The 15,048-nt window shown below is 44.3% G+C and overlaps 1 protein-coding gene across 1 annotated transcript in view; it reads left to right on the top strand.

Moving 5' to 3' along the window:
• NCAN (neurocan) overlaps positions 1–15,048 on the top strand; it is a 195,828-nt gene that overhangs the window by 143,328 nt on the left and 37,452 nt on the right. Inside the window, exon 8 of the mRNA XM_075280411.1 lies at positions 9,375–10,790. Coding sequence (XP_075136512.1) covers positions 9,375–10,790 — 1,416 coding nt within the window. The remainder of the gene's footprint in view (positions 1–9,374; positions 10,791–15,048) is intronic.

Below are 15,048 nucleotides of genomic sequence, written 5' to 3'. Positions count from 1 at the left end.
TGTGTGACACAGGCATCCGGCGGTGTAACACCAAAGTTTACAAACTTATCACAATACTACTAAATTCCCCCCAAACCAAGTACAACTAAGCAAGTATAATAGTTGGTTAGCTTGCAAGCCAAACAGTGTAAAGTTAAACTAAATGTTGCTCCCAGACTTCCTTACAAGTCCCTCTCTGGGAGATATAACTCTGTAGAAATCCTCTGTGACTTAGTCCTTTTACCAGACAGGTAGATAGTTCACCAGTATTGCAGCCTGGGGTGATGATTATACCTAACTAACTAACTACAGGCTTTTTACTCAGTCCCAGCAATATGGTGCAAAACTTGCAGTGTGGTGCGTGCACGCTTACTTCTGTTGGGTACCTTTTAGTCTCTGTTAGCATCAGGGTGAAGAGGAGCTCCTCGGACAGCATGCGGTCTCACTGACAGTCTCACTTCTCAGCCAAGTCTCTGACAGTAATCTTCTCCTTAGGATGGTGTCTGGACAGACTCTGAAAGTCTCAAATCCTCAGCTATTCTTGCTGTGGCTTCTCCCTCCAAGGACCCTCTCTGCACAGTGATGTCTCCACAGCTCTCTCTTCTCCTCTAGAGTCCAGCACACTCTGACTCAAAATGGCTCCTAGAACCTTCCTCCAATGATCAGGGTCTCCACATCAATCTTCCAGGGGCATGCAGCCTTTTTCCTTTTACCTGTTATCTCGCAACAGCGACCTCTTGTGGTCAAACAACAAAATGTCAGGTTATGAAAACACCAACTCAATTACACATTGCACATTCACTACACAGGGGCTGTTTCACCCTCTTACATGCCACCCCACTAGAGGTTGACGTCCCTGGCAACCTTTCCCATATAAACTCATCTTGCGCATAGCGCTGTGGGGGTACCCCAGCATTGGACCTGGCTGTCCTACGCAGAGTCACAGAATCAGGGGCACCCGGCACACCCAATGATGGCTGTTCTGCAGGTTGTACAACTCCCTCCCTGGGCGGCAAACTAGACTCGACTTGGTTCCCTGGATCGGCTGGGGCAGGGACAACCCACCACTCATCGTCTAAGGGGGTTTCCCTGGTAGCAATGCTAGGAGCCTGTACCACCTCGTCGGCCACCGAGTGTTCAAAATTGCAGCGTCTTAACATGTTACGGTGAAGGTTCCTTGAGGGTCCTCCAGTCCCTACTGGCTGTACCTCATACACTGGAATATCAGGGTCTACCTTTCGCTTCACAACATATGGTACCGCCTCCCACCGCCCATCCAATTTTCCCGTTGGCCTCTTGGCCCTGACAATCACACGATCACCTGGGGCGTATTCATCCCTCTGCACCGGCCCTGGGTTGGGGTGTACTATTTGTCTCATGCGTTCGCCCACAACCTTATGTACTGCTCTCAGTCGGTGACGGTGTTCTTGCGCCCATGCGGTAGTGCTCCTTGGAGGAGGCTGCATTGGATCTGGCATGTGGAGATCCTCAATCTCTTGACCTGCCCTCCCAAACATCAACATGTGTGGAGAGTAACCAGTGGTGTTGTGTACTCTATTGTTATAGGCCCACATCAGTTCAGGTAGATACTCTGGCCACCGAGCTTTTTGACTATCCTCTAGCGTCCGCAACATCTGTATCAAGGTGCGGTTGAACCGCTCGCATGCCCCGTTCCCCTGTGGATGATATGGGGTCGTGCGAGAACGTTCGATCCCATAGAGTTGATACAATTCACTCATCAAAGCCCCCTGAAAGCACGCCCCCTGATCTGAATGGATTTTCTGTGGACACCCAAACACTTGTATAAAGTGTTTGCAGACCGCTTCGGCAGCGGATTCAGCCGTCTGATCTCTGGTGGGTACAGCTACTGCATACTTTGTAAAATGGTCCGTCATAACCAAACAGTAAGAATGTCCTGAGGTAGAGTACCCAATCTGTACATAATCAATCATTAGAATTTGCAGGGGGGCAGATGTTTGAATAGTTTGTACAGGGGCACGTTGTTCGGGACTTTTACTCAGCCCGCAGGACCGACATTGAAGACATGCCTTGGTCACCATCTTTCCCAAATCTGGACAATACACAAATCGTTGGAGCCATTGGTACGTTTTGGCACTCCCAAAATGGGCCCCACTCTCATGGGCTTCCTGAGCGGCTACTGGTCCCAATGACATCGGGATGACAATCTGTTGCCGGTGCTGCAGCTCTGACTGTATGTATATGGTCCGACATAGGAGTCCTTGGATGACAACCAGCTTATCCCACTGTCTCAGTAACTTCTGACCCTCTTGGGTTAAGCTAGCCCGCTCATTCGGCCGTGGCCAGATCTTAGTCCGGATCCACTCTTTCACTTTACATAGGTCCGGACAGCTATTTTGAACCCTTTCCCAATCTTCCAATGTCTTCCCCAGCACCATCGGCATCCCTGAAGCCACCCCACTTGAATGGGTTATGTTCTGGAATGGCGGTATTCTGCCGAGGTGTGGGATTTCACTGTCTTCTAGCCCTTCCTCTCCACTCTTGGTTGGCAACCCCACAGGGACTCGGGAGAGGGCATCAGCGTTGCCATTCTCTCTCCCTGATCGGAACTGGATACGGTATTGATACTTGGAAAGGCGGGACATCCACCTCTGCTCAAGGGCACCTAACTTAGCGTTCTCTAAGTGTGCTAAAGGGTTATTGTCCGTCATCACAATCACTTCTGCACCCGTCAGATACTCTGTGAATCTTTCAGTCATGGCCCATACAAGTGCCAAAAGCTCCAACTTAAAGGAGCTGTAGTTGTCGGGGTTACGCTCTGACTCCCTTAAGGACCGGCTGCCATAGGCAATCACCCTCTCACGTCCATCTTGAACTTGAGATAGCACAGCTCCCAGACCATGTAGACTTCCATCGGTGTACAACAGGAATGGCTTATCAAACTGTGCATAGGCCAGGATCGGGGTACTGGTCAGAGCTTTCTTTAACCCCTCAAAGGCTTCTTGCTGTCGTGGCCCCCACTCAATGGGGCGATTCTTGGGTCCACCAGCTGTGCCTCTCAGTAGTTCATTTAGGGGGCCAGCCCGATGAGAGAACTTGGGTATGAATCTCCTGTAATAACCGGCCAACCCTAGAAAGGCTTGTACTTCACGCAGGGTTCTTGGTTGGGGCCACTTCTGGACGGCCTCCACCTTGCTGGGCGCAGGTTGTACCCCTTCCGGAGTGACTACATGTCCCAAGTACTCTATTCGCTGCTGGAATAGTTGACACTTCTTGGGCTTGATTTTTAGCCCATGATCACGCAATCGCCCTAGGACCTGCCGCAGCTTTTCGAGATGATCTTCAAATGAGGACCCAAACACTACAACGTCATCCAAATATATCAATACCGACTCAAAGTTTAGGTCACCCAAACAGAGCTCCATCAACCGCTGAAATGTCCCTGGGGCATTGGACAGACCGAAAGGCATTCTGTTAAACTCATAGAGTCCCATGGGTAAGATAAACGCTGTCTTGGCCTTGTCCTTCTCGGCCACTGGCACTTGCCAATATCCACTGGCCAAGTCAAGCGTTGAGAAATACTTGGCATGACCGAGGGAGGATAGTGACTCTTCAATCCGTGGAAGGGGGTATGCATCACGGACGGTCTTAGCATTTAGTTTCCGGTAATCTACGCAGAAACGGAGACTTCCGTCTTTCTTCCGCACCAAGACCACCGGAGCAGCCCATGGGCTCTTACTCTCCTGGATCACTTGATTCTCCAGCATGCTAACCACCATTTCTTTCACCTCCTGATACATCTTGTGGGGGAATCTACCTATACCGCTCCCGAATAGGCGCAGCGTCGCCAGTGGGGATTTCGTGTTCAATGGCGGTAGCACACCCGAAGTCTTCATCGTGTCTTGAAAACGCCTCCTGGAATTCCCACAGAGTGTCCTCCAGAAGCTTCTGTTGTCCCGGGGTCAGAGACCGGCGATCTACTCCCATCAGAGACATGATCACTTGGCCATTCCACTCTGCCGTTGGAGGCTGCCTTTGCTGGACCTTCACAGCATAGGTCCAAGACGACCTCCCATCAGGCTGCAACGTGAAGCTCTTCCGGCGAAGGATGTCACCCCCGGGCACGTGAACTTCAGCCAGCAGGGTATTCCCAGGCACGAACAACTCACTGTCCAGAACGTTGAGACAGCGTATAGGCACACACCCATCCTTTACAGTGGCAAGTGCTCGGGCTACCAGAGGGCGGGTCTGCGTTTCTCCCTGCAGGGCAGGCTCTATCAAGACCTCTAGTCCATTTAATGGTCGTCCAGCCCCCACCGGAAGCATCACAATATTTTCCTGTCGCGGTGGAATCTTCATTGGGGCACTCAGCGGCACCTTCACGTATCCAATGGAGCGCCCTGCCATGGTGCTCTTCTGCAAACTACAGCTCCTCACCATCTGCTGTAGGACCTTCTGAGTCGGCCGGTGTGTGGTGGCCCGCTGCCAGTATTTAGGTCCTTCCTTTGCATAAAGGTGATGATCTAGGTCTCTCAGCACGTTCATGCCCAGCGTCACATCGAGTCCTCTCCTGGACGGATGGTCTATCAGCACGATCCCCTTTTTGCCAATGTCTTGCCCAAACAGCCGGACCCGCATCCAGACGATCCCTTGTACGTCCATCGCACCATTGTTGGCAGCTATCAACCGGATGACACTTCCATCCTCTGGCTCCATCATATGTCCGAAGTGTCTCTCGAAGAACTCCAGGGGCATCAGGGTGCACTCCGATCCAGTATCAACTAAGCAGCGTACCTTCTGGCCCTCCAGCTCAGCTTCCATAACGGGGCTGCTAGCATATAGGTCGCATTCATCACGTACGGGGCTTGATTGTTGGTGAACCGCCACAGGACGCCCCGTTACTGCGGCGGTCGGGAGTTTAAAGCCGGCTCGGGTTCCACCTCCCCCTTACACTCTCTGGCGATATGGCCATACTGTCTGCAACTCCAGCAGAGGGGTCCCCTTGATACCTGCCCAGCTGATGAGCCTCGGTTGGTGGGTCCTCGGCCACGGTGTACTCTCAGCGGGGGAGAGTAGGACGATGCGGTCATTTCTGGAACCATGGATTGACCTGCTCGCATCTGGGACACCTCCAGTCGGAGTTCTCTCATTTCTGCCCGTAGAGCCTGGACTACATCCTTTAAGGACCCTGGGTCTTCAGGACCTCCTCGGGTCCCTGTCACTTGGGTGCTACTCACAGCCTTCACATTCACAGCCACGGGCGCTTCTTCCCTCTCTACAGCAGCCAGGTAAACATTATAGAATGTCAGGTTGGCATCTGCCCGGATCATCTCTTGCAGTTTATCCTGTAACAACTTATTGGATAACCCTAGGATGAATTGATCTCGTAGCAGCCGGTCCACTTCTTTGAAGGCTCCCATAGCCTCTGAGTCCCGTCGCTGCACTTCATTCAGCATCTCTTGTAAGGCGTTAGAGTATTGCGTTAAAGTCTCACCCTCCCTCTGTGACCGATTGAAGAAGTTGCTCCGCAACTGCGCTACCTTGGCACGCCCTCCCTGAGCTCCCTCTAGCAGAGCAAATATTTTTTCTAAAGTGTCTCTTTCCGATTCGGGCCGTACCATCACTGTCCGTCTAGCGTCACCTTCTAGGGCCCCTAATGCTATCTCTGCACGCAGTTCCGGTATCAGGTTGCTCAGTCTAACTATACTTCGTACCCTTTCAGTCCAGTCCTGCAACGTCATATTATTACCGTCAAACTTTGGCAGATGCTGCATTAGTGCCCCGGCCGATAAGTACCCCACTTGGGCCGGCATTACCAGCGCTGGGGCTTGCTGTGCAGGGGCACCCTGGACCACCACAGCTGGTGCCAGGGGATTCTCTCCCGCCACATTCCCGTCCATGAGGGTCGCTGTATCCTGCCGACTACGCCAAGTTGTAAGCCGTGTACCGAGGTGGGCTCCCCAGGATACAGCGAAGTCACGAACAAAGGAAGTGAGTCCAATTCAATTTAACCAAGATAGGACTTTACTTAGTTTAGATAACCTCTTTTGTCCAAAAGAACACTCCCAGGTATTACATTTACACAGCCTAGAGGCTGGGACCCTGGTGTTATACAGCACGGTGCCCACTAGTGTGGCCTTCAATATACTCCAAGCTTTTACCTGCCTGCAGGCTGCGCCTATGCAGCTGCCTGTTACCTGTTATTACCCTATTACACAGGAACAATTCAGTGTGTGTGACACAGGCATCCGGCGGTGTAACACCAAAGTTTACAAACTTATCACAATACTACTAAATTCCCCCCAAACCAAGTACAACTAAGCAAGTATAATAGTTGGTTAGCTTGCAAGCCAAACAGTGTAAAGTTAAACTAAATGTTGCTCCCAGACTTCCTTACAAGTCCCTCTCTGGGAGATATAACTCTGTAGAAATCCTCTGTGACTTAGTCCTTTTACCAGACAGGTAGATAGTTCACCAGTATTGCAGCCTGGGGTGATGATTATACCTAACTAACTAACTACAGGCTTTTTACTCAGTCCCAGCAATATGGTGCAAAACTTGCAGTGTGGTGCGTGCACGCTTACTTCTGTTGGGTACCTTTTAGTCTCTGTTAGCATCAGGGTGAAGAGGAGCTCCTCGGACAGCATGCGGTCTCACTGACAGTCTCACTTCTCAGCCAAGTCTCTGACAGTAATCTTCTCCTTAGGATGGTGTCTGGACAGACTCTGGAAGTCTCAAATCCTCAGCTATTCTTGCTGTGGCTTCTCCCTCCAAGGACCCTCTCTGCACAGTGATGTCTCCACAGCTCTCTCTTCTCCTCTAGAGTCCAGCACACTCTGACTCAAAATGGCTCCTAGAACCTTCCTCCAATGATCAGGGTCTCCACATCAATCTTCCAGGGGCATGCAGCCTTTTTCCTTTTACCTGTTATCTCGCAACAGCGACCTCTTGTGGTCAAACAACAAAATGTCAGGTTATGAAAACACCAACTCAATTACACATTGCACATTCACTACACAGGGGCTGTTTCACCCTCTTACAGGAGATTCTATACATTGACATTGTGGCTGGTCATAAACCCCCCTCACCCTCCTAAAAAAAAAAAAAAAAAAAAAAAAAATTATTTTTTTTTTGCTGACTCGCGTATAAGCCGAGGGGGGCTTTTTCAGCACAAAAACTGGGCTGAAAAATTCGGCTTATACTCGAGTATATACGGTATACCATTTTGGGGAATCTCTATTGCTTTGATCACTTTTTATTCAAAACAGTGGGAAAAAAAATGGTGGTTCAGCACTTTTGATTTTTTTTTTTGCATAGAGCAGCCTTTATTAGAAGTCAATGGAAGACAAGGTCATGTGAATGGATCCACACCCTTCGATTTCGTTTTGAGGGCTATTGAACCTTAAAATGGCAGCGCCCATGCACCACCAGGAAAGAGATACCTCAGTCAGTGAAGGCCCAGCGGACATATAAAATTTAGATACCTGACATCTGCCATATTATTACAGTGTATGTTGGGAAAGGATTAAAAACCAATAGTCTCTTCCTCTAATCCCTGACTTACACAAACAAATTTTTGGAGCTAGATCACACACAAAACACATTTTGATACTATTTTAAATTATTTAATAAAAGTGAAGTTTTATATATCTATCTTCTAGTAGTTCTTGTCAGTGAATCCAGTTTGCAATCTAGAAGTACGCATATCTTTTGAATCAGTGAATAGTATTTTCTCAAGGTTCCACCTCTGTGATTGACTTATGTCCTTGTACCTTTTTCTTTAAAGGTACCCACGTCGCATACTCGCCAGTCTTCACTGCTCTAAAATCTTCTTTCTTCCTGGTTTCTTGCATCATTTGGTGGGCGGGGTTTCACGTGCATCCTGCCATTTAGCTCCGCCCCCAATTTAGTGTGTAGCTCCGCCCACCCATATTGGACTATGAAGTACAGGCAGCAGCAACGCCATTCTATGTTACATACAGAGACTGCCTGTCTCTGCCATAATGAACACAAATGAGTTAGCTAGCCTGATAACTGGGAGAACAGAAGATGAGTTAAGAAATGAAAGCAGCTCCTCTCCCCTATCTGAGTGCAGGACCTAGGTCATGTGGTGCAGACACAGGAATAGCTAGATACACAGGCTCTCTCCCGTGCACCTAGCCCCTCCTCCCTTCCCCCTGAGAGCAGCAGATACATCACTTGACTTTTGAGCAGATAAGTCAGGGCTGTTTCAACAATGAACTGAATAAAGTAAGATAGTGGACAAACAAAGCAGTTTTGCTGAAGCAGTGTATTTAGGAAAAGTCTTATATCCACGTTAACAAGCACAAGCAGTATAGATAGGATCCTTGTGATGGGACAACTCCTTTAACACTCCAATACTCAGAATACATTGGAAGGGCAATGGACCAGAAGAATGTACTTGGATACCAATTTCTTTGGTTCAGTCAGCTCTAATTGAAATTTCAATTGAAACCTGGTCCAGGAGTTAAGGGTCTGGTGACCCACCACAAAAGGGCGAGTACTGTTAGTATGTACTTTAGTGAGGTACTAAACTGAGATTGTTTGTACTGGATTGCTGTATTACTGGCCATTGGCCTGTTACTGGAAATTCACTTGTCTTCTGATTTTGGCTCTGATGATACCTCTTAGATTGTCCTTTTGTTTTAGAGACATTCACTCGTCTGAGTCATCCCTCTAGTTTTGGTTTTGATTTCTGGTTTGACTTCAGTTTGTAGAGCATATTTTTCTTATTCTAGCTGGTGACAACAAATTCAGCATAAGTCCATCTAACTTCACAACTGGCACCGGTGAAGACGCTTGGGTACTCAGGATCTACCTCTCAGTGCTATGAGAGATTTCTATAATTTATTCTGCTACTCTCTGTTGTCAGCCAGATCCTGCAATTTTTGATATTTGCTCCAGTGATACCATAACAGAATTATTCTGAAAATTTGTATATAATATTATAGTTAAAATATTTAGACTTAAAAAATGATTTATGTATGTCTTACACTGGTTCATAGCTTTGTCACCATTCTCTAGGAGGGAAAGTACTATTGTCCACAAAGGATTTTTGGTGCATTATTTAAGCCAAGTGGCATGTGCGGGCCAAATATTTTGTGACATTTTAAAAAGTCACAAATAAAGAAGTAAGGTTTAAACTTATGCACCATGTAAACCATGCTCACATTGTAGGCCACTTATGATCCACAATAGACACAAAAATGCAGATGAAAGCTTCAACAAACAATAAAACAATTCAGGCACAATAGGAATAATAATTGTCCATTGTCTCTAACAATATGGCATACTTGCTATATACAGTCCATTTGTTTGGAATCTCATAAAAATATGTTGATATTCCATTTTGGATTAGAAATGTGATAAACTAATTTCTTTATTTGTTTTTTTAGGATTGGTTGCCAGCGAAAGACCAGAGAAATCTGATCACCTGGAAGTGAATATGGTTCATCAAGATGACAGCTATAGCATAGGTCATGAATATAAAGCAACAACAATACAATCCCCACATAAAGATTCCCTGAGAAATAAAAGAATACAAGACTATAATACCGCAGAAGGAAACCAAAGTACTACAGCTCCTAATCCAATAACAGATGGACATGTGTCAGTGGAATTCTATCCATTTAGTACCAGATTTCCTAAAGCTGTACTGGAGGGAAAGGTTCACAGCAGTGAAGATATTGATGGGTTTTCTGGCGATTCCACTGGAAGAAAATCAGAAATATCCAAAGCACTGTATTCTACAACAGGAGCTCAGCTATCAGATGATTTTTTCTTCCCAACAGTAGAAACTCCAACATCAGCAAAAGAGCATAAGAGAGAGAATGAAAGAGTAAGTCCATATACTAATTTTCAAGAAAGACAAGGCAGAGAGAAGACATTTTCTGAAAAGTTGGCATTGTCTTTAAAACAAAGCAAGGACCAGTCTCAGGGAAAAGAATCCTATACATCCCATAATTTTAATGCATCAGTGACAAAGGTTCCAGACATTATCTCTAGTGAACAGGATTCTGACATGTTCAATACACTTCCAATTTCAAATGATGACAACCATCTTCAGAGTGAAACAGTGGAAACTATCCAAAGACCCCTTTATCCAACAATTCACTCAAGTAACCTGCAAGAGTTAGACAAAAGGAGTCAAGATGTAACTCTGCCAACTCCTTTAGCACTAAAAAGTACAGAATCTGCACCATCACTTATATTCAGTACTCTTACTGACAGTCAAGCTTCAGACAATGAAGTAGATGTCACAAATTCTAACAGAGCCTTGCCTATACCTGAGGAGGTAACTGAGGTCAACAAAGTTTGGACCACTTCTATGGAACATATAGACTCAATGCTAGAAACTGACCACACGTCTGTTGCCAATTCAGTCAATTCAAGGCCACACACAGATAGGACTGCAGAATCTAGTGTGGGAACAGTGAGCCAAGCATCAAAACCTCTTCTGAATTTTAACCCTCAGGAAACACTAACACCCTCTACTTTATCTAGACAGGAAGATTCTCCAGGATTTCTAGGTTACTTAATAACTGAACCAACAAAGCTTACAAAGGAATCAATCGATCCACCTTCAAAAGACTTCTTGGATAATATGAATTATGGAGCTGAAGAAAGTAAATCTAAGAATAGTTCTCTTGTCTTGTCTACTGTTAAACCTGGGACTAATTTTCTTCATTCCCTGCTGGAGTCAACAGAAGGCAGTGATCTGGAAGAAACAGTATCTATGGAGAAGGAAAACGAAGTGGGAAGTGGTGGAGAAGATAGTGATCAGTGGTTACTTGAAGATCACAGCGCACAAGGTACATGGTGAATTCTATGTAACTTTTAAGATGTTTATATTCTGGAGCAGAACAAGATGTCTTGGTGTCAAGGCAGGGGTTTTAGAATGTGCCCCCCTATCCTCAATACCTGAAGTTCAGCAAAATACCCATCAGATGGACATTCGCCCATCTAATTTCTCTACCAGCTCACCAGCTTTCCTACCAATCCCAATTATTTTTACTTTACTTATAATACAAATTCCCCTTATGTCTTCACACTTATTCCTTAAAGGGGTATTCCCATCTACATAATTATTTTAAAATTTTTAGATAATTAAAAGTTAAACATTTTTGCAAATATAAGTAATTAAAAATTCTGCAGAGTTTTAAAGATTTTCTCTAACTTTCTTAGTGGTGACAGTCTGTTATCTTGATCAGTTGCCATGGATATGACCACCAATGCAGAAACTTTCTAAGGTCAGAAAATCAGCCATGATTTCCTTATTGTGGCCGGGATATCTTCTGATACATGTAGAGTCCCTGCCTGATAACCCAGCTACAATAAGAAAATCATGGCTGGGTTCCTCACAAGTCCCAGACCATAGAAAGTTTCTGCATTGGTGGTCGTATCCTTGGCAACTGATCAAGATAAAAGACTGTCACCACTAAGAAAGTTAGAGAAAATCTTTAAAACTTTGCAGAATTTTTAATTACTTATATTTGCAAAAATGTTTAACTTTTAATTATCTACAAATATAGATATGATTATGTACATGGGAATACCCCTTTAAGCACATGATGCAGGGCCAATGATCACCTGACGATATATCTGCTCCACCACCTACTACCCCAATGCAGTCTGTCATATATACACTGCTTGAATAGGGTACTGTATCACTCAAGAAATCACTGTTTGGGTACAGTGGGCACCTCTTGTAGTTAAAGTCTACTTCTGTGTAACAAGTACAATTTCATCTCTCGGTCAGTGCTTTTTCTATCTTGCCGCTTACAGTATTGTCTACAGCCTGGACACGGTATTCACTTCATTTTAGAAAACTTAAAGGCGGAGAATTGACTTTAAATTCTACCTACCCCTTATCCTCCTATTGGTGCAATAACTAATATTTGTTGACTTGTTTCATTCTATTTATTTGCAAACTATCATCTGTATACTTGCACTCAATTTAGTTACAAAATGAAGGAAGTCAATATTGGAAAATAACAGTTTACGGTTGACATGTTAGGTGAAATCCACCCTTTGAGATAAATGAATTGTAATGGATACTTTATATCTTCTGACTATCAATTCTGTTCTTGTAATATAACTCATGAACCAGAATAATAAACATATAGACAACGTTTTCATGGCCTTTCAGGGAGAGACTTTACATCCAAAGTTCTGAGCTAGACAAGAAAGTGGTTGTTTTCTAATATATATTGCTTTTCATATAATTGGCAATGTAAAACAACCAAAGTGTTTTTGTAGTTTTTTATGAAATGCATGTTCTTGCGGGAATAAATCATAAAGTCCAATACAAGGACTGAGGTTGGTTAATTAAAAAAAACCTCAACTGGAACCCATTCCCCTTCTCCCACAGTAAATAAGCATTTGGAGTGTGCCAGTAGCTGCATCGGTCCAGGTGACAATGTTTCCATAGCAACCATGGCTGGTCTCTTTGCTGTCTGCCAATCACGAAGGGTGAACCTCGCAGCTGCATTCTGTTAATGAGGCCCAGTGAGCCCATTCCAAGACCATCGGAAATGTAATAAGGGTTGCCTGCCTCCTGTAAATATTCCCAAACTAACTACTTCATTTTTATCCTCAAGTCTTGACATTTATGGCAGTTGCTTCTGTTGGTTCATTATTAGTAGAGAGATTTACTATATACACTAAATCATATGGCAAAGTGTACTACAGGGCAGCATACATGTATGGGCTGAGCCAAATGCCCACTCCTTCATGTTTGCAAATTGGGAATGATTTAGACAGACATTTCAGCCAACACCAAATGTTATAAAGCCATGTTTATGGGACTGTCAGTTTACCTGACCTCCTGTTAACAGCATTTGATATTGTGAAGCCTTAGGGCCCCTTCACACGGCGTATACGCTCACTGCTTTGGAGCGTGTAAACGTTCCGTAGCAGCGGCGTCTAAAAGCAGATCGCATTGATTTCTATGGGAGCCGGCATACGCGCGCTCGCCATAGAAATGAATGGGCTGCTTTTTCCATTCATTTCTATGGGGAGCGCGCGTCTGCCGGCTCCCATAGAAATCAATGGGAAGTGCTTTAGACGCCGCTGCTATGGAATGTTTACACGCTCCAAAGCAGTGAGCATATACGCCATGTGAAGGGGCCCTTATAGCACATGGTGAGTGGGGGCGCTAGGAGCTTCAAATGACACTTCTGACTGTGACCATCACTTATTGTGAATGGTGGTCCATATGTTTGCATGAGATACAAAGAAATGCCCTTCATAACAGGAAGGGTCAGAATATTATTAGGCTTAGTGGCCACAGTGAATACTGCAGCATTTTTTTTTATTTGAATTTTGACATGTAGAAAGCATCACCAAAAATTCTTGAATGTGTTTAACAAAAGAACTTCATTTTAATAAAGTTTGTTTTCTGATGATACATTCCTTCCGACCATACATGATATTGTTTTATCATACCCAATATGAAAGCTGCCGCAGACATCAGCTGATCAATGTGAGTCTGGAAAGAAGCTACAGCTATCCAGGCAGGGGAAAGGTAGTATTACATGGCCGTCATTTGAGGAATGGTCCTCTATTTGTGCTGTAAAACATGAACATACTGAATCTGTCGGAGTGAGAGGTACTGCTTTGCAACTACTCCCTACCCTGGCTCTTGGAAGGGATATTGAGCAGGAATCTTCATCTCAATGGCATTCATACAGTATGTCCTAATTCAAGTAATGTAAAATACTGTAAAGAAAGCTTGTGCTGTAATGTTTCTGGTAGAAGAACACTATGGGGCAGATTTATCAATAGTACTAAGGCTAAGGCCCCAAGTAGCAAGCCGCAGCCAAAAAGTGCTGCAGAAAAGACTGTGGTGTAAATGCATTGTGTATTTTCCGTAGCGTTTTTCTAAGAAAGTCCACAGAGTTTTCCAATGCGCACGTCCTGTCCCTATTATATGTATACATAAACTGCCAGTGTTTCTGTAGGTATAATTGACATGCTGCGATTTATTTAAAAAAAAAATGCAACTGTTTTTGAAATTGCAGCTTTTCCACTGCAGATTTTTTTCTGCAATGTGTGGATGGGATTAGCCAGAATCCATCCACTTTGCAGATATTTGTAATACGCGGAGTATTCGCAAAAGTTAGACAGTGCAAACTTAGAGTAAACGGTGTCTGCTGTAGCCATAGATTGCCTGCTCTAAATACTTTACACCTACTATTAGTTGACCTATTTGATGCCAGAAAAAGTGCCAACATTTTTGCACCAAGTATTGCAAATCAGGCCACACCCCTTTCAACATAGCCATGCCCCTTTGTTGTACAAGGAGTGAAGCATCAGACTGTTCTAAGTATTAGACACTAGACAGAATTGATAAATACTTCTCTATAGATGCATCCAAATGAGTTTACATCTTTTCTATATAATGTTCTCTCATCAGTGTTTCCTTTTTCTTCCCTAAATTACGTTTGTCTCAATATTTTCTTATCTAACGCTCTCTCCACATATTTGTCTCTTTCCTATTTTCAGCTCCCATTCACTTCCCTCATGTCCGCAGTCCCATTTATCACTGTCCTTGTCACAATTGCTCTATTTTCTTAACGTCCTTTCTTCTTACTACACATTTCCCAGCAACTACTAGCAAACTTGTTCTTGGTAACAAAGTAAAGAATGGCAGATAGCAGTAGCTCGTCCAACTTAGTATTTAACTGTTCTATAGCCAAAAATCTGCTGTGCAAAAAAATAAGATAAAACATTACACTAGAATATGTGAATATCACCATTAGCCACCATTCTACTCACTGAGGTGTACAAGGCATACAAGGCTGAACAGATTCTTGCATGCATGGTAGGGGTTGTCTAGGCTAAAATTTTATTTTTATATGACGTCAGGGAAGGTGAAATCTATTTAAATATATATATATATATATATATATATATATATATATATAATTTTAGCCTACACAACCTCTTTAACATAGAAATGTATGTCAATATCTCTAGCAAATGTCAAAATAGATAAAATATTATATACATATCACTTTTAGGAATTTGTAATTATCATACAGTGTAATAATACAAGGTGGTTCAAAG

This window comes from Leptodactylus fuscus, chromosome 1 (assembly GCF_031893055.1).
Source record: "Leptodactylus fuscus isolate aLepFus1 chromosome 1, aLepFus1.hap2, whole genome shotgun sequence".
Taxonomy (NCBI): Eukaryota; Metazoa; Chordata; class Amphibia; order Anura; family Leptodactylidae; genus Leptodactylus; species Leptodactylus fuscus.
This window is presented reverse-complemented; position numbering and strand designations above follow the sequence as displayed.